At 44.1% G+C, this 24,230-nt stretch overlaps 1 protein-coding gene across 2 annotated transcripts in view; it reads left to right on the top strand.

Annotated features, from left to right (window-relative positions):
* Nucleotides 1–19,107, top strand: part of MAML2 (mastermind like transcriptional coactivator 2) — a 216,794-nt gene extending 197,687 nt beyond the window's left edge. For both annotated transcript variants that reach the window (XM_071734073.1, XM_071734082.1), the window contains exons 4-6: nt 5,955–6,158; nt 8,968–9,079; nt 14,448–19,107. In XM_071734073.1, coding sequence (XP_071590174.1) covers nt 5,955–6,158; nt 8,968–9,079; nt 14,448–15,430 — 1,299 coding nt within the window. In that variant the 3' untranslated portion in view covers nt 15,431–19,107. The remainder of the gene's footprint in view (nt 1–5,954; nt 6,159–8,967; nt 9,080–14,447) is intronic.
* Nucleotides 19,108–24,230: the final 5,123 nt, after the last annotated feature.

The following is a 24,230-nucleotide window of genomic DNA, read 5'->3' as shown; positions in this document are numbered from 1 at the left end:
ATGAGTTTGAGGTGCCCAGGAAAATGCTTTTCTACCCCATTGGACTGAGAAAGCAGTAATGCAAGGGAGAATCAGGCGGGCTGTGTCTCTGACCACTCTGTGTTATTTCCAGCCTTGGTATGTAGGTCAGATCCTCAGCTGTTACAAACTGGTGTAACCTCAGGAACCATTTGGGGCTCTAGCAGTGTACACTGGCACAATAAGCAGCCCTCAGCTCTCCAGTCAACAGTGGGAATTATTCCCCAAAATAAGAAAACCCTTTAGTTTTTCACTATAAAAGTGTTCTTACTCTACAGCCACTCTGCTATGGTCCCTCTGTAGTTTTGTTTCCTTGTCTGAGTCAAGGACACAAGCAGGCAGTTCCTGGAGTCCAGGCATCCATGGAAGCCCCAGCATTTAGCAGATGTTTCACACCAGGAGGGTGAACCAGGATGGAGATCCACACCACGGGGTCACTGTAGGGCTGGGCTTTGCCACCAGCCTTGCACCACCCTGAATTGATGTGGCAGGACCCAGGTGAGCCATTCCTTGGAGTCCTCCTTCTCCCCCTTCTCCTCTTTCTTCTCCTCCCACTGCTCAGTGGGCTGGGTGGTTTCTAGCCAAATATCAATATCCTTGAGCAGCTGATCCACTGGTCCCTGATTTAAGAGGAGGAAGCCCACAAAGATCCATATATCTCCACCATCCTCATTCTAAATACCCTGTTACACCAATTAATGCAACTGAATCACTACTTATGAGTGGGAACATCATGCACAAGTTTGGTCACCAGATGAACAGAACCTTGTACAGCTTTTCCCCTGGAAGAAGCTTTTTGTAAAGCAGCCATCTGGCACTCAGAAGGCTTCAGTGAATAGATCTGAAACCTTTTTCTTTTCTCTTTTAATTCTTTGTTTGTCTAAAGCAGAATTAATACAAAAGGTGAGTGCAAGTCAACACTGTCACTCCTGACCTGACAGAATGAGCTGCCCCAGAAAGGAACAGAAAAGTGGAGAAATTCACCCTGCTCCTATTAAGGGAAAATCTACAAGAAGCAGAAGCTGGTACTGTGACACAGATGCAGTTGCTCCTGGCTGGGAAGAGCTCTGTGGTTTACTAAAAAATTGACCATTGTTTCCCTTCTGTCCCACCAAATTTATTCATCAATTCAAGGCATTTCCAGGAGAAAGGGTCAAAAGGTTTGCTCATGCTTTTCCAACTAGTGTCCCTAGATCACTTCTGAACTGCAAATTCAGAAATTCAACCTTGCAAAAGGCTTTCAGGGACCCCTGAGAAGTTTTGGAGAGAAAGGAGATGAGAGGAAGGGAGGAAGGTGCACTTTGTCCTGGCAATGCAGAGCCCTGCCAGCTCTCTGCTTTCCAGAAATCCCTCTCTCCAGCCACACATTGCTGCTATTGCTCACTTATCCCAGGTAAACACAGTAACATTTTGCATTTCTGTGAAGCCTTTCATAGATTCATAGAATGGTTTGGGTTGGAAGGAGCCTTAGAGACATTCCATCTACCTCTTTTTGCTCCATGAAGGAGCAACACTCTTCAGAGTGGGGTGGGAAGATCCTGCAGTGCTGTGGGGTTGTGGAGGGAGAATGCTCAGCATTGCCCACAGCTCCTTGCCATGGGCTCAGCCCAGAGAGCAGCATTTGGTGGTGAAGATTCAAGCAGCAGCACAAGAGGTCCTGGCATGGCAGGGAGCTCTCAGTGAAGAGCTGCATGAGCCCAGGAGGTGGTGCCAGGGGCTTGGTGGTGTGGGGTGCCAGAGCTGGCAGGGCACAGGCAGGACAGGGGCTGGCCAGGCTGGTCCTGAACCATGATCAGATGGTCATGGTGAGACAACCAGCAGCATAATCCCCATATCTAAGAAGGGTCAGGAGGATGATCTGGGAAAAGTACAGACCTGCCAGTGTGACCTCCTCAGTCCCCAGGAAGCTGGGGAGCAGATCATCCTGAGTGCCATTTTGCAGTACTTGCACAACAACCAGGTGATTAGGTTGAATCAGTCAGCACGGGTTCATGAAGGGCAGGTCCTGTGTGACTAACCTGATCTTCTGTGATAAAGTAACCTGCTTATTGGATGAGGGAAGAGCTGTGGATGTTGTGTACCTTGACTTTAGCAAAGCCTTTAACAAGGTTTCCCACAACATTCTCCTAGAGAAGCTGGCTGCTTGTGGCTTCAAGTGCATGTGCTCTGCTGGATAAAAAACTGGTTGGAAGGCCAGGTCCGAAGAGTTGTTCTGAGTGGAGTTAAATCCAGCTGATGGTCAGTCACATCCCTAGGGCTCAGTGCTGGGACCACTCCTGTTTAACATCTTTATTGATGATTTGGACAGAGACAGTGCACTCTCAGTCAGTTTGCAGATGACACTCAGTTGGGTGGAAGTGTTCATCTGCCCAAGGGTAGGGAGGCTCTGCAGAGGGACCTAGACAGGCTTGATTGATGGACTGAGGCCAACTGTGTGAGTTTCTATGATTCTATTGCTCTGTGAAAGCATCAGAAATGGCCCAAAAGGGACAACAGAACTGTATGCAGCCAGATCATAATTCACGGGCATAGTTTGGGAAAAGGGGAAAAGGGGAAAGGAATAAGAGGAAAGGGAGAAGGAGAGGACCTTTGTAGGTTTTGCATCTGACTGTAACCCCAGTGAACAGGGTGCAAAGCAGGCCTACCTAGAATGCTTTGCACCTAGAGCATCACTGTGCTGGAGTTTTGGCACCAGCAGAGCAGATGGGGGGCTGTGGTGCTTGGTGAGCATTGGATCAGCCCTTGGCTTCTGTCCCTGCCCCAGCTGGCACCAGGCATGGCCCTGCAAGGCTGCAGCTCATCTGCAGGGCTGGAGGGATGCAGCATGCTCAAGATGTGCCAGCAGTGAAGCAGGAGCTGGGAGTGAACCCAGACTGTCACTTGTGATGCTGCCAGCCCATCCCTAACACCTGGCTGGCTGCAGGGATGTGCTTCTGGTCGTGTCACCCTTCTGGTCGTGTCACCCTTCTGGTCATGTCACCCCTTTGGAGGCAGAGGGTAGAGGGTTACGGTTCACATGCAGGGAAACAGCATGGTTTCACCTTGCAGACACAGACCCAGGGCTCCCCAGATGGAGGGATGCTGGGTTCATCTGCAGCCCCCTGGGCAGAGGCATCCCTGGGTGAGGACACACGTGTGTCCCACTCTGGGCTTTCTTCAGTCAGGGGCTTCTAAAGTCAAACTGCATAGACCACAGGCATGGGAACCCAAGCATGAAGTTCAGAAGTCCACCAGAAGCTTTAGGTGTGTGGAGCTGCAGTAAAGCTACTGCAGTAAAACCAGGCTTTGAGCAGAATGAAGCAATTCCATAAAAACAGGGTAGCTACAACCCAAATCACCCTTCCTTGGTAGGGATGTTGGAAGGCTTGCATTGTCTGCATTGTCAGAGCCCCACAGCCCTGGCAGTGGTGTAGCCCTTCTACTGTGGGATTTGCATTGATGCAAGTGCAGGGGGAGAGTGAGGCTCCAAATCTTCAGCTCACCATGGGTCAAACTGCAGTGCAGGTAATTCTCCCATTTCTTGGGAAACTGTTCCTTCCTTATCACATCACTGCCAATGGAAGATCAGCAGGCAGGAGAAGTAACACGTTGTAGATTCATAGGCTCACACTGACATTTCATGAGCAGCAGAGAAGAGACCAAATAAAACAAACCAAGTTGATAATTTATACCATTTTCTCAGGTCCTGTTTGCCAAGCAGCTGTTGTGTTGTGTCCATTACAGAAGAGCTTTCTTTGATAGGTATCACAACTGGACACCACACAGTTCATCTTAAACAAAATTCCACCTAACAGCTTCTACAGGCTGGAAGGGGATGAGGGGAAAAAAAAGTTGGGCTTTGTTGGCTTTTTTTTTTTTTTTTTTTTTTTTTTGCAGAACTATGAAAGCACATTTGGGGGAGCCTGCATTATCTGTGCAAAAATACAACAGATGAATTCTATTAATGGCTGCAACATGTGGCTGGGTTCAAGCCGGAGTTGTCATTTGAATATAGAAGTCAAAGCCAATTTATTGTAACATATTTTTCTTTTCAAAATATTTTAAGAAAGACAAAAAAGTTTGCACAACAACTTGGCAAGCAGGTCTGTTGAGAGGAGGTATTTTCTATCTTGCAGCTAACATAAGGCCTGAAAAATGTGGCAGTGCCGAGCAATCCCGGATTCCTTCTGGAAATGAAAGAAAGCGTGCGGGATGTAATTGTGTAAGAGCCCAATAAATTTTGAAGAGTGGGTTTGTAACACTGCCTTGGGGCTGCAGGTGGCTCCAGAAGAAAGTCAAGTTTTTTATTTCAGTAACAGACGTCAAATACTTTATCTAGCTAGCTACATACTCGTGTGGCCCCATCAAAAAGCCACAGAATCATTTAAAAATAGAAATACCCGAACTGATCTTTGTGTTTCTTCCATGCCAGATGGTAGAAAGATAAGTTGGATTAGTTTGTAGTGTGTCTGTGTGTGTTATTGTGTGTGTGTGGGTTGTATTTTTGTGCTGAATACACTGAGCAAAAACTAAGGCACAGATATGATCCTTCCTGGGGTGAGCAAATTGATGAGGATTGGTGCTCCGTGGTCTTCAGAGCACGGGACTTGCTTCTCTGTTGGTGAGTCTGTATTTCCCTGGATGCTACAAGAGTCCATGGAACAGAGCTTTACCCAGGTAGTAAATCAGACCTTGGGACTACACCTCAGCAATGGGGACAACTGCTGCATGCTGGGGAGGATCAGATTGCTGCTGCCAGGGATTCCTGTGTGGGAGCAAATAGGCTGCTAACATTATGGCTACACAGAATTAAGTGGTTTGGCTCCTAGGGTGAACTGTAACAAACAGGAGTTAGAAAACTGAGGTTTCTAGTGGCTGCTGTGACCTCTCCAGTGTCTCCTATTTTCTTTGTAGCTGAGTAGCTAAGGAATACCTGACTATCAAGTGATCCATTATGTGCTGAATATTTTGGGGGGTAATATATTTCTGTGTGTGGACTGAGAAAACTACTTCCTACATTTAATAAAGGTCCAAAGACTGAGCAATAGTGGAGCAAGTACACAGAAAACATATTGCTGCCAAGAGAAACCATACGTAAAAGAAAATGAGCATCCCACTGTCATCCTATTTTCATTCTCATCCTGTATGTGCATGGTCTGAGTTCTCAAGTACCTTCCCCATCACTCTGTGAGATGACTTTTTGCCATTCCCTCCTCATGAAGCTGCAAACAGGGAAGAGGGAGTGGATCAATATCCATCCCAAACACCATAGAACCATAGAATAGTTTGGGTTGGAAGAGACCTTGAAGATCATCTAGTTTCAACCCAGGGAGACCCTAAAGCTCTCTTCAAATGCCTGTCCAGTTACACATTTGCTTTACTGAGGAAGTAGACAATCTCTAAGCCTATTTAATCCTCCTGCTAATGGGAAACAATTAGGCAATCTGTCAGAGATTACTAATGTCAGGGAGGTGATGTGATGACTGAAAATGGCACCATTCAACCCTCTGTGAAGTAACAACTTGCTGCTTCTGTATTTGCTAAGAGTAGTTGCCACTTCTAGGACTGAGCCTGTAGATTCTTGCTGCTGTTTGCCACATGGTAGAAACCAGCAGACACTGAATTTGTTCCCTTGTGATCAAACAAACTGCCATACGTCCCAACGGAAGTTTTCTGAAAGATCCCTAATATGGATCCTTTACTTACAGTAATTTCCCAAGCTCCTGGTACAGCATTGAGGTTTTCCTCTGGAACCACCTGGCAGATTTTCAGAGTCTTCCATGAGTGATGAAGTTACTCAATCGCATTCTTATTTTATCAAAGCCTTTGTATTGGTCACTTTTTCTGAGAGTCTGAGAGATGTGTTTTGTACTTGTGTTACTTGCATGAAAAGGATCATTTCCTTTGTTATGCTTGTTATTATTTTCATCCTTCACAAGCCATTTCTTCTGTTTCAGGATCAACACTCTGTGGTAGGCCAGGGATCTGGACCCACTCCAAGCTCCAATTCTTGCTCGAATCCAAACACTGGAAGTGGTTACATGAACTCGTCCCAGCAATCAATGTTGAATCAGCAACTGATGGAAAAGAAACAGGCTCTGCAACGGCAGATGATGGAGCAAAAACAACTCCTTCTACAGCAGCAGATGTTGGCAGAAGCTGTAAGTTTCCTAATTTCTTATTTTACAGGGGAAAGATCATCATAGAAACAATAGAAAAAAACACTGAGACAGAGGGAAGAAAGCCTCCAAAACTTCGAGGTCATTTTGGCAGTGCCTAGACCTTTTAGAGTGTGATTTGTATTTTTCAGTGCTTTGCTAACTCCTTCTGAAACTTTCTTTGTTCATATGAGACAACTAAAGCACCCAAGCTACTGTGGTTTCATTATGAGAACAGTCTAAACATATGCTTAATTTGAGGCATATGAATATTATCAGTGGTTTTCTCTGCAAGATGAGCTAAGGTACCCTGCTACACTTCTTCAACCACAGAGAAAAGTTGGTTGAGTTCCAGACACTGCAACCTGGGCAGCATGACATAAAATGCCTGTGTGTAAACAGGGATCAGATACATTTATTTTAGCTTTCAGCACAAGTTTGTGTGCTTGGCTGGGATCATACACTACTCCCTCTTTCTTTGTTTTCTTTTTGCAGTTCCAGATATTTGTGGCCATTCCTCTCTCTCCCTGGTATCTGAGAGACCAGTTGGGAGTTTCTGGTCACTTTATGAGGCATGAGGGATATCCGTGCTCTTGTTGGCAGTGATAATTGGTGGAACCCACTGATTTGTTCCATTAGACTGGATTTGCCAATGATATTTCACAAACTGAGTCAGCTGAGTGAGCTGAAGGTGCTTCCATGGGCCATCCCCCTTGACTGGGGGGGAGTCCCAGAGCAGTAGCACACGTACTCTGCATCCTCGTATTCCCCTCGGTAGTTCTGTTTGCCAAAGCATGGAGGCAAGAAGTCTTGGAAAAGGAGCTGAGCATGACATGTCTTTGGAGCAGGGAGAAAGCAACACAGGTACCCTGTGGCAAGTGGGGAAGGGCTGCAGAGAGGACACGGGGAAAGGATGGAGGTGACACCACCACCTCCTTTGCTTCCCGCAGGCTGCAATGGGAGCAAACCCCCAGCCTGTAGTTTATTTACCTCAACCTGCACATCTCTCCCAAATGCCTCTGGGGCAGATTCATTTGTGCTGGCTTGGCATTTTGAATCCAAAATTTTCTTTTCTCTATAAAGATGTAGGCTCAGAAATACTGACAGGCTTGGTGAATGCCATTCAGCAACTGGACAACACAGAAATGGAAAAACACTCATCTTTTTGTGGGGACATTTTCAAAACAAACAAACAAAAAGATTCAGGTTTTTTTTTTTTAGAGATTATCTTTTTGTTTACAAATTTATTTCCATTCCAAAAACACAATTAGAAAATTTGAGTTTGAAATTAAGGATTTCATTTGTCCTCCAAGGGAAATATTTATTGACATTTTAATTTATGCAGAAGAAAACTGGTTTATGTGAACTCTCTGTGCTGCATATTTCTATCAAAATTTTTAGCAGTATAAAAAACTAATTGCTCAAATACCTCTTTTAAAAAATAAAAAAGCAATTAAAATCACTCAACAGAATGCATTTTTTAATCATCTTGCCTTTGTTTTCGTTATGTGTGCATAGAAATACACATGAATTGCAGGTATTTCCTAGGAGATAACTTGTCTTTCTTCTTCACAAGGGTTCAGGTTGAGTGGTGTTAAAATAAACCTTAGAAGTTTCAATCAGACCCCTCGCTCCCCAAATGCATTATGGAAATGCCTAAATACCACAAGAAAGGCTTTTCTCCTAGTGTTTTAAAGTGCTCCTGGCAGAAGAAAAAACAGATTTTTCATGAGAAGGTCCATTTGCATGCTTTTTTATGGCAGATCCCCAAATTGCTCTGATGGACATCCATCACCAGCCAGGGCCTGACTCTTTCACCCTTATGAGCCAATTTTAGTTCAAGAACTTGGAATTCTATCTTCCCTTCAGTGGAGATATGTCCCTGCAGGCCCAAAATAAATGTCAGAAATCTGCCCTACTAATCAAATGTTTCTGCAGTCTTTCCCCTCTGTTGTTCCCTAAGTGCTTGCACTCCCAGTATAAGAGGAAAGACAGAATTTTGTGTTGGGGTGGGGAGGGAGGGTGCACAGGGCAACAGTGAGTGGCATGAAACCCAACCAGCCCAGAATTGTCCTTGCTAAACCCTGGCCATGTCTCCTGCTGGCATCCCTGGTGAGGAGCAGCACAGGGGAGGACAAGGCAATGGGGTTTGCTGAATTTTGTGGGAAATCCTGCAGTGCTGGGAGAAGGAGAGAGTGAGGGCTGGTGATGGCTGGGGTAAAGCACATTAAAGGACAAACTGAAATGTTCTTTGCACACTGAGAGAGCTCCATGGGAGAAATAAGATGAAGATCATGAATGCAGCCAAGGGGCAGGTGTCAGCTTTGCAGATATGGACCCTCACTGCTCCCCTGCTGCATCCCAGCTGCATGTTTGTCTCAGACCTGTATGTTTGCTCTGTCTCTGTGCTTTCTCTGAGAGCAAACCCAGCCACACATACAGGGAAGGAGGGAACCATGAGGAACCAGCACGCTTCTCTGTCTGATAAGCATGGTGAGAAAGGTGGTGTGGATGTCAAAGGGCATGGTGTACTGCAGTGCAGATATGGCCAGTGTGTGCAGAGGCTGAGCAGCTCTCAGTGATTTTAAGGAAAGTTAGACTAGAGTTAGATACAATACAGACACCAGAAAGGTTTCCATACAGAATTCAGTGGGTGATGGCACAGGTTCACAGATACCTCTCCTGTCAACCAGAGAGGGTGAAAGGAAGGAACACATCACCTTCTACATACTGAGAAAAGAGGCAGGCAAAACACAGAGCCAGGAAATAAAAAAGAAAAGCAAATTAATATATTTCTACTCTTATTCTCTAGGAGAAAATCACTCCACAAGATCAGCTGAACAGACACTTGACACGACCACCACCAGATTATAAAGACCAAAGAAGGAATGTGGTCAACATGCAGCAAGCAAACCAATATCCTGGTAAGCATCCCTGGGCTAAATGAAAATTTCCTTCCTTCCAGCTGGAAGATGACTTAGTAGAGCCATGCATGTACTGAGGACCAGGACCTGATTTTCTGAGTGTCCACTTACATCACCACAGAGGCAATGGGTGGTGGCTGCTGCTCTCCTGTGCCATTTACTTTACTGTCCCCTGCCACTGGGAAGTGCTCAGATATGATCTGGAGAACCAGCTCATAGTTCATCCAGCCTGATGCTGCATGTCTCAGACATGGGCAAGAAGTTGCTGGTATCCCTTCCATTAGCATTGTCTGCGCAGCTGTGCACCCAGATACTCAATACAGAGCTTTCTTCTCCACTATTCAACGTTAATCCAAACACATCTCTTATGTACCATCTCTCTCTTCAAATGGCAGCTCATGTACAGTGTGAGGACTCTCGTACTGATTTTTAAGTGCCCTGTATGACAGCATCATGGGCAACCAGAGCTGCTATCTGAATTTTTTGTCTGTTAAATATGACACAGTCATGGCCTCAGTGCTGCTCTAAAAGCAGCATTCCAGCAGCTTGGTCAAACAATAGGTTAAAAGCCCCTGCTTTCAGCCAGAACTGCCCAGGGCAGAATACACCCAACAATTCAGGACTAGTTCTTTGTATTAGCTCTTGTTTCCTTGGAGAGTTTACTTTTGGGAGCACAGGACTGACTGGCTTTTCATGCTGTTCATCATGCTAGTTAGCTGGAGGCTGCTCTGAGAGCAAAAGCAGAGTAGGGAAAAAATCCTAGGAAAAGAGAGAAGGTGGGAGGAAATGCAGCAGATGGGATCAAAGGATGTTCTTTACACTGCAAAGTGTCTATGCATTTAAATATAATAAGGATCCTTCGCCTTCTAGTATATCTTTTTATACACCATTCTGAAGAAAAAAAAGATGTTTTGATTAGTTTGTTTTTCCACAACTGTTGGCTCTGAAGATTCAGACAGGGATCTGAATCTTTACTTCCTATCTCTCCTTTGCAGCAAAATTTTTCAGCTTCTATCATGATTTTAACAAATTCCCAAGCACAGCTGGCTCCCATACCAGACCTCTGCCCAACTTGCTGGCAGTGGCACCAACAGGCCAGCTCCACATGGAAGGGCTGGGCTGGGCTGCTCAGGCAATGCCTATGCACTCCTTTGTTTTGATTGCAAGTTCTAGCAGTGATAAGCTTCCTGCAGTCTGGAAATTGCTGCTTTCCAGCAAGTGTGAGTGTTTATCATCTTCAGTAAATTTGCATGAGCACCACTGGTGCCAGTGTAAGAACCAATGGTGAGGGCACAAGAGTGTTGGCTTGGTACCTCCTGTACTCATAAAACAAATCCTTTGGCAACCCCAGCAGTTTGCTGGGGAATCCTGCAATTTGGTGTGTTTTTTAAAGGCTCATTCCTGGAATCAAATGATTAACTGAGATTGTTGGCTCTTATTTGAAAACAACCATTTCTAGCCTGAGAGACAAAATGGAAATGACTGCGGCCACATCTGTGAAAGTCTCCAGAAGAAGTAGATCACCATTGTTATGTGGCTCTTCTTCTTGTTCTTAATCTGATGGACTCTTTGCCAGTTTCATGGTATTTGGAGCCCCATCTCTGGGCTTTCAAACATGTGGGATTGGCAGCACTTGTCCATTCAAGTCCCGAGTCCCCACTGAGCGAGCCCAGGGAGGAAAGCAGCCTGGGAGAAAGGGCTGTGCTGGGATTGCAGCAAAGCTACCAGATGGAGCAATTAGGAAACTCTTGCATAAGGGAGTAACAGCAGGGAATCTGTTCCCTTTTTCTGGGAATAACTTTGCTCAGGTCAGGGAAGAAGAGACAAAAAGTTCAATGAAATAAAATAGGAGCTTGGAGACCTGTGTTTAAGCATTTTATTCCTCTGTGTTTTCCCCCAAAATGCTGCATCATGGCAAGAAACTCCCAAGACAAGAGCAGGTGGATGTGGCAGGGAAGGCATTTCTCTGAACTGCTGCAGCCCGGGGTGCCCAGCTGCTGTACACAGCACTGCTGGGGAAGACGTTTCTTCCCATCTGGAAGAAATCAGAATGGAAAATATTTGTGTTAAAAATAAAAGCACGAAAATAGCAATACAAAGAAAGAGGAAGCTTCATCCTTTGCACAAGTACAACCCATGTCCCGAGCAGTTGTGCTTTTTAAAGAGCATGGCATTTGCAGGAGCTCTGTGATGGCAGCCCTGGGGTGTGCTCAGCAGCTGGCAGGGTGACCCTGGGAGAGGCTTCATCCCTGCAGCAAGTGAACCAACTCCACAAACTTGTAGTTTAGCTGGAAGGAGAGAACCAGCTGTCTCCAGATGGCTGTTCCAGGTCTTTTGAAATGCCACTGGTTTCTGTGCCATTCCTCCTTTTTAGGACCAGCATACGAGAGCAAAGAATCAGGGTTCCAGTCTCTACCACCCTGTGAAAAGATGTGACTATTTCCAAAAAGCAGTGAGCAGCACACAACCCACCAGCAAAGCCAAAGATGAGGCTCATCATGAGGTTGCCTGCTGGGCACTGATTTTCTCTCCGTTTCCAGGGCTAAGTTCAGTTTGGTGGCTATGTGGGAGGACATGGAGGAGATTCTAATTGTACCTGTGGAAGTAAAACCAAGTGGACTCCTCACAGCATCTCCTGTCTCAGGGACTGCCCAGCTCAGGGACTGAATTTAGGTGCTTAAGGTTAGGACAACATAGCTGTTAGGACAGTTAGAGTATCTAAAGTCAAGTGTCTCCTGATCAGAGCCAGTTTGTGCAAAAGCCTGAGTTCCAGGATAAGGTGAACTTCTTAATTTAGGAATCTATGTTTATACTGATTTGGAACAAGAAACTCTGTGGAGGCATGCTCAGTGTTAATAATGATTTGTTTTCAAATAATGAGCAGAAATAGGAATCCTTTGTATCCATTAGTAAATGGAACTAGCATATGTATAAAAAATAATGCAGGAAAGCAGAAATATATGATAATTTTTTTCTTTTGTTCCATTCTGAGGGAACTGAACATTATTATGGTTAAGTTCCAACAGTAACAGTATATTAAACAGCTGTTCCTAAACATAGACTTTTTAAATATGTATGCACATGATTTGTCTTCAAGAGTTTTGAAAAGCTGGCTGAGAGGTTCTCCAAATTCTTAATGTCACTTTTTATTAATCTTGAATCTCCAAGGAAGACCGGTAATGCCATGACAAAAATTAAAAGAGTAATTAGGTAATTGTAGCCCTAGTGATCTAATGCAGAGCTTAGCAAAAATACTGGGGAGCTCATACAGCCTGAATGATAAAGACTTTAGAAAGGGAGTAAAATTAATGTCAGGCAACATGGACTGATGTAGAAGCATCTTTTCAAGCTAGCACAGTATTTTTTTCAGTGAAACCACAACTTTGGTTGTTAAAGGTAATAGTTGTTTAATGTCCTTTAAAGCATCTGCCTCTGTACTGCCCATTCTGGATAAGAAATTAGTGATGCAAAAGTAACACAGCAGATAAGGAAGAGGCAGATAGGTTATAGGCTCCAGGTATGCAGGCTGTGAGATTGCAACTGAACAAGAGAAAAAGAGATTATTTTACATCTGCATTAGAAATGTGACCAGCTGTGATGTACAGCCTTGAAAACAAATGTTGAAAACTGTCAAATTCTGAAAAGAGCTTAGAAGTACTGGAGGACTGAAGAACATGCCCCACATTGAGACTGATGTATTTGGAGAATGATGCAGGAATGATCCCAGTCTTATAGCACCTGTGTGGTATGAAAGAATTTATGATGGAACAACTAATACAATTAATCACACATGCTAATATTTAATAAGATTTGATGAAGAAGTAGAAGTTAGTCAAGTTCAGTCTGGTTTGGTTGTACATACAAAGGATCAAACCAAGACAGGGTCCCTTGTCCAATAATTATACCTAGTTGCTTCCTATGAAATAGCAAAGCTTCAGGGCTGTTTGTTATTCTGTTCTTCCTCTGGGATAAGCTCAAAGAACTCCTGAAAAGTGGTGGTACCTTGGTAACAAGCCCATTCAGCAGCTTTTCTCACACCTTGGGAGACACCTAAGGTGGTACAAGAAATTAGATTGTCCCGTGCCCTGTGGCAAAGATCACCTCAGCTGACCCACATGTTGTGTGAAGAAACATCTTTTGTTTGCCTTGATCCTGATTTCTCCGAGCTGCACTTCTTGTAGGAAGGGAGTTGTACTGGAAGAGGCAGTAGCAAAGGGAATTAATGTGTGGAGCAGCTGATCACGTGCAGAGGGGGAACCTCCATGGTGCCATCTACATTGGCTGTGTTTAGAAAATGTTTTGTCTTCTTCAACCAGTCCCTCAGGGATTAATGCAGAGTCCTGCATTGCATAAGCAAACAGCCTATGTCACATAAATGACTTGTGGCTTCAAAATAGGCATGAGTATGCCAAGAAACTGAGATTGTGTCAAGGGCAGGAGGATGAAGAGAAGGGAAATACCTCTTCTTGTGATTCATTGAGAGACATCAGGTACAGGAAAATTGTTTGCTCGGCAGAATAAGCCATGAAAGGTAGATGAGTGATACTGCCAATGTGTGACTTCTAGGTTTGTGATGTTAGTGTGCAGCATATGCCTGCACATCAGATGCCTGTGTGGCTCCTTCATGGGCATGTCATCTGCAGGGGCAAGTGACCACAGCCCAGCTGAGAATAAAACTTATTTAGAGAGGGCATATGAGTGGCACTCTCCAGGCAAAGCTCTGAGCTTGGCCACCACACGGGAGGACAAGCAGGTCACTGATTTGTCTGGGCTGTTCTCCCAGCACCTGGCTGGGAGGGAGGCTTCAGCTGCTGTAAAAGTGAGAGATGCAGTCTTGGCTCCTGCTGTCACCTGGAAAAGGCTTCCTGAAAAGGGACAGATACCACTGATGTAGGCTTGATGATGGTGCCAATGACTCTCCATTGTCTCTAGGGGGAGTCAGGAGGAGCCATGCCCTGTAAGGAAGAAAAGCTCTTGATCTCTGCTTCTGCTCACTTAGACAGGCTTTGTCCTGTCTGAAGTACCTAATGCTTCAGTAAGAAAAGTCAGAAGATTCTTTTCTCCTGCCCAGGGGTTCTGCCCTTCCCTGCTCCAATATTTCTTACAATGAGCACTGGTTTTGGCTTATGTGATGTCCTCTGAAGGGATGGAAAGACCATAAATGGCTTGGTATAAACCAAAGCACCTTTTGGATAATAGGCATCTTTAAGGCCTTGAGCAAATTCATGCAAGTCCTCTTAAGAGCAAAGCATCTTCTTCAAGAAATTCTGCTGCTAGAAAAATGGATTTCTAACCTGCTGGTATTTGAATGATGTGGTGCACTGATGAACTCATGTTTGTTCTGACACTTCCATTTTCTCCTTTCCAGGTGGTTCAACAGCTGTGAGTATGAGCTCCAACAACATGTCCTTGTCCAACCCAATTTCAACTCACAGCATCATGCCCCAGAGCTCCAGCCTCATGTCCACCCCTGCTGGGACCCGGATGCCCTCTGTTCCTGCAGCTCGGAGCATGGGCTGTTACGGGAACCTTTCTTGCAACCAACCGAGTGCATACAACGTCACTTCGGGCATGAATCAAATGCAGCCACACAGAAATCAAAATCAAGTCCTGCCCAGTCAGAATAACCCCCTGATGCCTCGACAGCAAACCATGACACAGGGAAACAACGTGACAGCTTTTGGGACAGGGTTGGCGGTCAACTCGCAGCAAGTCAGGCCGAGCTTGAACCACGGAGCCACGGGTATCCCTGCGCAAAGGCCGCCCAACGTGATGATCACAGCCACTGCCACTGCCCAGAACTGGGCCCCGCAAGAAGCTGCAGTGAAGCAGCAGGATGCACTGAAACCTGCAGGGCTCCGTTTCCCCACTGGCACTCCGTATCCCAACCAGTCCTTGCAACGCAGTGTAAGCAGCCAGCATTTTCCTCAGCGTGCTCTGGCACCTCCTGCTCAGTTAACAGCTGGAGTCCAGATGAGGTCTCCTCCAAACCAAATGCACCAAACTGTAAATGGACAATCTGCTGGCTCATTACGAGGTCTCAGCATAAGGCCTAACCAGCTGAGAGGACAGACTGTGCCTACCTTGAATCAGCCAGGAACAAGTATGACACCTCCATCATCTCTGCCGTCAACTAGTTTCACATCTACCAACCAAAACTCTCGGGCTTACCAAGGAAGTGACCATGGTACTGACCTAGCGTTTGACTTTCTGAACCAGCAAGGTGATAGTATAGGGCCTGCACTCAACAGTGACTCAGATTTTATAGATTCTTTACTGAAAACAGAACCTGGTAACGATGACTGGATGAAAGACATCAACCTCGATGAAATTTTGGGGAACCACTCATAAGTTACAGTACCAAGGGTGGACCAGATGAAGAGGCAGTAAGGACATTAGTTTTCTCTTTAAATGCCATCAACCTGCTTTATTAATTTACACTCCTGTAACTGGGATGTCCTTTAAAATACCACGTAGGGCAACTGCCCTGTTTGAAGAGTTGCTCTAGGAACAAAAGTGGAGTCTCTCCTGATTAAATGATCACATGAGTGATATTCAAGGCAGCCACAAAGGAGTGAGAATGTGTGAAGTGTCTGTTCCTCGCGCCAGTGCTCATTAGAAATCCATCAGTTCTTCTCACAGGATTTGTGTGGAAAACTGTGTTTAGCTTCCCAAACACACAAGCACCAGACAGTGGTATGGGTTGTGGAACACCATTTCATTGAGTGCAAGGAAGAGCCCAAGTGGTCCAGAGTTCTTCAGTCATCATGTCTGCAGCCCTGAACTTTTTTGGGACTACTTGGCCCTGAGAACATCAGGCCCGTTGTAAATCTCATTGTGTTACAAATACTCTTTATTTCTACTCAGAACAAACTCACATTTGCTTTCCTAAATATTTTGGTTTAATCTCTCTCTGTTTTGTAGCACACAAAAGGGTAAGCTGTCTTATCCAAGGGAAGAAGGAAACAGATCATCCAGTGCATTACTCAGAGTGCTCTGGTGTTCACCTTCTCCCTTCTGTCAGTGCTTGCAGCAACTATCAGAGGAGGCTGCTGCCCTGCCAGCAGCACAATCATTTTGGACATTGAGGGAAACATGAGATGAACTACACCAGTGTGGAGCCTTACTTTGCCATCTTGCCCTACTCCAGGAATTCCAGTGACTTAATGGACAACTTAAGTAAGAAAGGTGCTCATGATTTGACTCTCACTGACTACTTTCCCAGTCCAGCTTAGGGGAGGAAAAATGCATGAACTGGCTTAGCTAAGCCAGAATCCCCATTTTAGTCTTAACCCATGGCAATTGTCAGGTAGTTCAGCCCAGTCCTCTTCTATCAAACAGGTTTACCCCATCAGAAATTCCAGCATTTCTGGGGAGTGGCCATTGTTCGGATTGCAAAGCACTTTTGATCTATCCCACTTTACCATATGGGGGGGTTGAGAAAGGTCCAGTGATGATCCATATCCTCACATCCTCCACCAGGCAGAATACAAGAGGTTCTGCCCCTGAAAGCAGCATGGGTTACTCAAGGCAGGAGGCTTCCCTCAGCCATCTCTATGCTTGTAAATGAAAGAGTTTTGCATAATGTCTCTGGGCACTGGTCTCAATTGTGTGTTGTGGGCTTGAGGGTGGCCCAGCTAACACTGCCCTGAGCAATTAACCCTAAGGAGTTAAGCTGAGGCAGGGACCATTCCCACAGACAGTTTGCAGCCACCTTCCCTTGGAGTCCAACAGAACAGTAAGGATACAGGTTTTTCTACATGGCTTGACCTCAGTGCCAGGGCCAGTGCCAGTGTCTTGACCGTGTTAAATTTTCTCCTATAGACTTGATCTGTAAGGTTATCAGAAGGAGGTGCTGTGTCACTGTAAAGCAGCTCTGCAGTGAGTCAGACAGAAGGATTCGTATTCAATTCAAATGAAAATGCTGTTCTTTCAAATGATGTGGTGAGACATGTTTCACAGCCTCCTCTGAATTAGCTAAAACTTGATGTGGCAAAGGAATACAATGCCTATGTTCACATGCCACAGTGCCAAGAGGCATTGTTCTGCCCTGTGCAAGTGCTTTATTCATCCTTGTTAGTGGCAGTGGGATGAGTAGGCTATTTGACAATAGCCTCTGCACTTATCTGACCTATTTCTCAAGAGAGGTTTTAGTAAGGCTTTTCCTGTCATTTCAAGTGTGCAAAATTTTTCATATTTCAAGAAGCACTGTCACACAAACAAGCATCTGCAACTCCAGGAAAGGTGTAATGTGGGCATTTCACTAGATGTACCAGTTGAGATGGGCTGGTCCATGATGCTTTTCATTCTCAGATGTGTTTTTCATAAGAGGGACAAGAAGGCTTGCTAAGGAGTCCCCTCTGCTGCCCCAGCTAGTGATCATTTCACAGTCCTGTGTTGTGTAACACGGTGGCTCAGCTGCACAGACAGCTCTCTCCTCCCTGGTTTTGTCTGGGGTGCATGTGGTTCCTTTGATATGCCAGTACAAAATTTTCTAGGTCTTCAAAGAGCTTTTCAACCTAGGTCACTGGTGCCTCACCTAAGTATGGAGAGATACAGACACAGTCTAATAAATGAGTACCCTATAAATTGTGCAAAACTAGACTGAAATGGTAGCTTATAGGAGGGTAAAGTAGAAGAAAGATGGGCTCATCTGCCTCCCACACAGGCACACACCCCATCCATCAGCAGGTAAGCACTGACTGCTGAAGCTCTGGTAGAACAGACCACTGCCATGCCACGAAGGTCAAGGCTGAGTTAGTATCATGAGCAATGGGTACCTAAGTCTTGTAACATCAACTATCCCCACATACCATTGGAAAAAACACCACTGGTTTCTGTATTAAGACCAGTTTGTTGTCCAGATCCTCAAACGCTGTAAAAAAATTGCTCAGCTGAGGACCTGCTCCCAAGACTTCAGTGTATTATTCAGTGGTGTATTCAGTTCTGAGCTTTGTCCCATTGGCTTCAGCCTGAAGCAGAGAAGACACTGGGCTGTGGGTGCCATCTCCAGAATCAAAAATTCAACCCCTCTTAAGTAAATTCAACAAAGGTAGAGGCCATGTCCTGTAACAAAGTATCTGATGCAGTTGAAATGTGACCTTGTGAAAGATTCTTGCAACCAAAACTTGAATCCAGTATCATTTCTTTAGAACATTTGTATTTGAACAGAGCTAGTGTCTTCTTTCTCTTTCTTTGCAATGGCTAAGTGCACTACCCTTATAGTCTATTTTTCATCATTGTCTGGGCACTCTTCACAGTATTGGACTGTAAATATAAAGAATTATTTGTTTTGTAAACTTTTGTAAAAAACAAAAACAAAAAGTAATAATATTTTGGTAGGAATAATAAAAATCATATTATTTGGGTTATATTTATACATATGTGAAATAAATATACTATCAAAAAGTTGTATTTTATACAAAAAGTCAACGGTTACCTTTTGTATTCTATATACAAAGTTTTGTATGATACGATTGTTTATTTTTATCTGCGGACTTCAACTTTGGATTTTGGGGGAGGGCAAAATGGGATCATGGTTAAATAGCTGGGCCTGGCCCCAAGCTCACTGAAACCAATGGAGTCTTTCCATTGCCTTCACAGGGCTTTGAATCAAGCCTTTAAATCACCTTCAGATCTGTTTGACATCTGAAGCTCTCTGGAAACCTCAACATGAAAACATTCCAGGTTTCAAATATTTTCCCTGAAAAAGGCTTTTATTATTATTATTGTTGTTGTTATTGTAACTCTTGGGAGGAAGGTGGGACTTACGTAATTGTCATGTCCTTGTTGCATGTATGTCTGCTTTGTATTTTCCCCATATTATAAACCAGTGTTTCTCTATACAGACTGAAAGGAAAAGTTGTTGTACAGAAATGTTTGTGTTTATGCATTTTTACATGTGGCTGTATATACCTCCTAGTACTATGCAGTGACACTTATTTGACTCCATTTATTTTTCACCTAAACATGAATAGTATGTTTTTCAGTAGCTATCAAAACTCTGCCAAGTAAATCAATCAAAATTATCCCAAGTGTCTCTTTTCTTAATATGAATTTTATAATGAACGTCTGTCTAGTCAACTGCTCATTCATCTGAGTAAATTAAAATTACAGGGATATTTTAGGAAGGGGTGAGGAAAATGTGCGTCTGGCAGCTTCTGGGATCTCAGTCTGCCTCTTTGCAAGAAAGCTGCAATGTTTTCCTACTGACTGAAGCCATGGTTTTATTACCAGCAAAGGTTAACAACACATGGTATTTCAGCTCCTGGTGAATGGGTTGCTGTAGGTTCACAGCAATTTGCTCTGGGATCCTACTGACAGCAGAGAGCTGGGTACCCCAGAGATGGGTACCCTGAGAGGTTTTGCTGGGCCCCCAAGCCCATGTCCTGCCCTGGATCATGTTCTGGAGAGATCTGTCCCTCTCAGCCCCCTAGCAGAGATCCCTAATGAGATGCCAGAAATCAGGCAATGGATTTTTCCTCTTCTGCATGCCCACCTTGCATTACACCTCAGGAAGAAATTCCAGTGTGAACCAGATTGGGTTGTGGATTGTTTCACATGGGTATTTAGCCCCATCAGGCTATTTTTAGCAAGCCACCCTCAAGGAAATTATTTCCCTTTCCTCAGGAGGCTTTCTTTGTTAGCTGGCTCCACCTTTAAGTGGGTGCCCTCACTGTCTCAGGAACTGAGTGGCAGAGGGGACACTTCCAAGGGTCGCTTGTCAGCGCAGTGCTGCCTGTCCTGGAAGGCTGCCCTGTGCAGCAAATGAAAAAGGGCTCCCCACAATTGATTTTTCTGTCATGATTCAGCCTCTTCTGTGCAAGCAACTGCAGCTCCTGGTGAACATGTGCTGAGTTTTGTGTTGCAACTCCCCTAAATACCATGGTCAGATGAGCTGCTTGGTCATTCTCAGGGCCTGAAGCATCAGAGCCCAGTTGGTGTCTCCTGGAGCAGGATGGTTAAAGTCCTGCTGGGTGCACTGGTGTGGGACTGGTGTGCTGCCCTCTTTCCTCAGACATGTCATGCATTCCTGTGCACAGATTGAGACAACAAAGATGCTCCTACCTACAATTTTCGAAGGGCTGCCTGCCATGTTTTCACTCAGGCTGATTGCTCTGCCTCGTTCTACAGGACAAAGGCTATTTAATCCTTCATGCCCAGGATTATTGGGAAAATCCTGTGGTACTTGGGTAAGAGGCTGAGTGTAGGCTTATGCCTGAAGTTCAGGTTAATAGGTCTTGTGGCAAAATCTATTCCTCAAAGTCAATTTGACATAAAAGAAAAGGTTTCTGGTCATTGTGGTCAATGAACATCATGTCAGGGCAGAGTTTGCCCTCAGTGCTGTTCTGTTGGAATAACATGGTGAAAATAAAACCAGGGAATGTATCCAGATTGCCTGTAGTGATCTGGTCTCTAAGTAAGGGAAGTTCAACCATAGATGCCTAAAGAAATCTTTAAAAAATTATAGTACTGTCTAAGGAGTACTAGCTCCAGCGTACCAGAGGCCTGAGAAATCCTTATTAGAAATGATTGTGCTGTCATTTGGGGATCTGATTTGGAAAGCCCCTTCTTGTAGAAGAAGCCCAAATAGTTAATACCATTAACTAATCTCATGAATGACTGGGCATACATGCCAGTTGGGTTAATGTATAATGTATAATGTATATATGAATGAAATTTCCATCAGTGAAAAACATCTCACTTGGTCTAGAAAGGGCACATCTGGGAGCTCAGATGTGTCAAGTTATCTGTGTCTCTTCAGATTTGTTTTAGAAGAAATTTGATACATTTTCCAAAAGTGTAGTTTTTAAAAGGAGAAATGTGTCAGGAATCATGAGCCATATAATTTGATTCATCAACCTTCCCAATGTTTTTAAGGTAGCTACTGAGGAATGCCTAAGAACATATATATTGGCCAAAACAAACCTTTGTGAATCTGCACAACTACTTTGTAGTGACAATAATTTATTTTTTTTAGTTCCTTCTCCTCTTAAGGATCATGCTTTTTTTCCATGTTGCTTGTCCTCCAGCAAGACTTCTGCTTGTCATAATGTTATTCACAGTAACTCTACGTAACTGAACTGAACTCCAGACCAAACTAAAACTGGTGTAAAGAAACCTCTTGTACTCTCTCCAGTGGTTTCCTCAGTGTGAACATGTTGGTCTGTTTCACATCCAAGATCACAGGATGTTAAGAGCAGAGGGATCCTCCATGCACACTCCCAAAAGGCTGATCAAAGCTGCAGGGTTACATAGTGTTCCCGTTCACACACGTGCAGCAACTACACTGCAGTAATACAGCTAAATCAGGATTTAATGCATACCACTCCCTCAAAACCAACTTTTCATTTAAGAAACAAATCCACTAATCAAAGAAGCTTCCCCATATTTACATTACATCTTTATATCATAATGTGCCACAATGGTCTTGATTAGTGTGGATTTCACATGTTAATCTTATTCATTAACTTTCCCTCCAACTCCAAAGACTAAGTCCAGTCCGTTTTACAATATAATCTGCCAGCTTCTTACAGACAAATAGCAACAGACCATCTGTTTATACTGTGGAGTTTAAAACCTTCTTGTAGAAAATGTCTGGAGGGTTTTTATAGGGTTACAAAGAGCAGGTTTCAAATACTAACAAGAAAGTGTCTTTTAAAGAAGCAAATCATTAAAAAACTAAAAAATACCTACCCAACATCCTGGAGGACATTTCATTACTTCTCAACATTGAATATAGTCTTTTTGCAAAAGTGACTCAAGTGCACAAACCAGAACAAATCTCAGAAATTTCCTTTTGTTACACCAGGTTTTTTAATCCTCAGTAGTGGCCTATTTTGGTTTTCTTTTCATTAAAATAATAAAAGAAATAGTGTTCTTTTTATACACTTGGCTGTGCCTCCTGCTATTAGATCAGTTTCAGCTTTTAGTAAGCGAGTGGATGCAATAAAGGAAAATCTCCCAGTGGCCACCAACACCATGACACAGTGTAGCTGTGCATTTGGGTGGCAGATTACCTCCAGAAATGCTTCTTTCTATTAAACTATCCAAGCTTTCATCAGAGTATGCTTACACCAAGTTTTTAAGTCTTTTGATAAAAGGCAAGGTTTTTGAAAAGGACCTTAAATCCATCTTCCATGCCTACAGTGATCAAAATGGTGATGTCTGGCCCTGAGATTTTAGCTCTACAGTTGCTTGTAGAATAGGGGCACCTTGGTAATATGAGGTACTCTGGGCAAAAATAAGCAATGCAAATGACCAGAAATCTAGAAAATATATAGAAAAAAACCTGAGGTGGTTTAGCCTAAAGAAGGGATTTGAGTCTTTGGAGTCTTTGAATAGATAAATCATTACCGCCAGGGGAAAATATAATCTATTTCTATATTGATTTGTAGAGGCCAAAAGATAACTAATTCAGGATAGATGCCAGGTGGAAGTTATTAACAGGAAGGATAATATGAGAATGGACTGCCTGTGGAAAGTATCAAGGTCCTCAGGACCTAGTTAGGCATCTGTCAGAAAAATATTACTGGTATGGTTTATCTGCCTTCAGCCAGTGGCATAGACTAAATGTCTTCATGGGTCCTCTGCTCACAGAAAGAGAGAAAAATTATGAAAACAACTGGAAAGTTTTCATGTTGAGCAGAAAATGGGAAAAAAAGTAAAGACAGTTTTGGGGAACTTAAATCAATGAAGTCACCAATCCACATAAATAGCATCCCTCCACCCCTCTGCCCCCCACCCCCGAATCCCATAATACAGCTACTTGAGTCACGCTCTGCTCCCACACCATAAACACATGGCAGGAAGCCTGGGAGAGTTGGGTTTGCCCAAACTGTCCTGCCTGCCCCTTCAGTCTTTTTCCTGGGGAGTGAAGTTAAAGAAATTTTCATTTAAGCCCCTTTCCTAAAGAAAAAGATTTTTATTCTGTGCTTGCCCTTTTGTGTTCAAGTTAGGAAGGCGGGCTGGCTAATCACTGGAATCATCAGATGGTCCCAGAGATACTCAAATCCAGTCCTGGGCATGTCTAAGTTGATGTCTTTGTTTGCCTCACAAAACCAAACAGGAGTAGCTTGTGTGAGGATTAGATATCTGCAATTCAATCCAGATGATTGCTTTATTATGGAAAACCATCCCTCTCCATACCACCCAGAAAGAGCCACCACGGGATGAAGTACCGCGGGCTCCTGTTCCACCCCACTGGAAGCTCCAGGCTTTAAAGGCAGAGTTAGAAGAAGATATTCAGCTGCTACAGTGTGTGAATGATATTTAAAGGATTAGGGGTGAATTAAATGTTTGTCTATCTTTGTTGTTCAGCACAGCTTCAAAGCTGGAAGACAATATTAAAGAAGATATTTCCCCTTTTTAAATACCGGAAGGGGACTTCTAAAACAATAGCTGGAAAATGCAGGCATGACCTAACAGGTTTATACAAAAAGATGCTGGAAGATTCTTATCAGATGGGTGAAGTGCATGCTATTATGCACTATAAAGCAGTGATGTGCAGTTCGCAGTTTAAAATACCACTGAATATTTCCCAGCATCGAGAAAAAAGCCAGTGCAAAATTCCTCTCTGGGAATCAGAGGACACGCATCCTGGCTGGTGGTTTCCATTGTTCCTGCTACACTGGGCTGTGGGTTCACTGGCCAGCACCACAGCCATGCTCCTCCATGCTGGCCAGGGGTGGTCACAAGTTCCACTGCTACTGTTAAATCTGTCTTGTACCTAGAAACAGAGCTCTTAAGTTCCCAAACAGGGAACTTTATAACCTTTTAAGAAAAAGCAAATCTGAAACACTTTTGGTGAACTTCTCAGGTCAGCAGATGCTTTTTTGTGGGAAGGCTTAGTTAGGGATCCAAATAAATTCAGTGCTCTAACTTGCAAGAGGAGGAATGGAGAGTCTCTAAAGGAAAGGGCAGATATTTCTCAGGCATGTCATGACATTAAATCAGATTTTTACTGAACTGAGAAACTTGCACTTCCAGGTATTCCTAAACTGGTCTTAAGGTACCTTGGCACGTTCCCAGTCCTGAGCTGTTCTGCATAGCTTAGATGGCCTTGGGAACATTGTTGTGACACACAAGCCACAGCAACTGCCCTCACCAGATCTTGTCCTGGGGCAGCCACTCTGCTCCGTGCCATGGCTGC

The sequence above is a fragment of the Heliangelus exortis genome, chromosome 1 (assembly GCF_036169615.1).
Source record: "Heliangelus exortis chromosome 1, bHelExo1.hap1, whole genome shotgun sequence".
NCBI classification, from domain to species: Eukaryota; Metazoa; Chordata; class Aves; order Apodiformes; family Trochilidae; genus Heliangelus; species Heliangelus exortis.
Note: the sequence above shows the minus strand (reverse complement) of the source record. Positions and strands in the feature narration are given on the sequence as shown.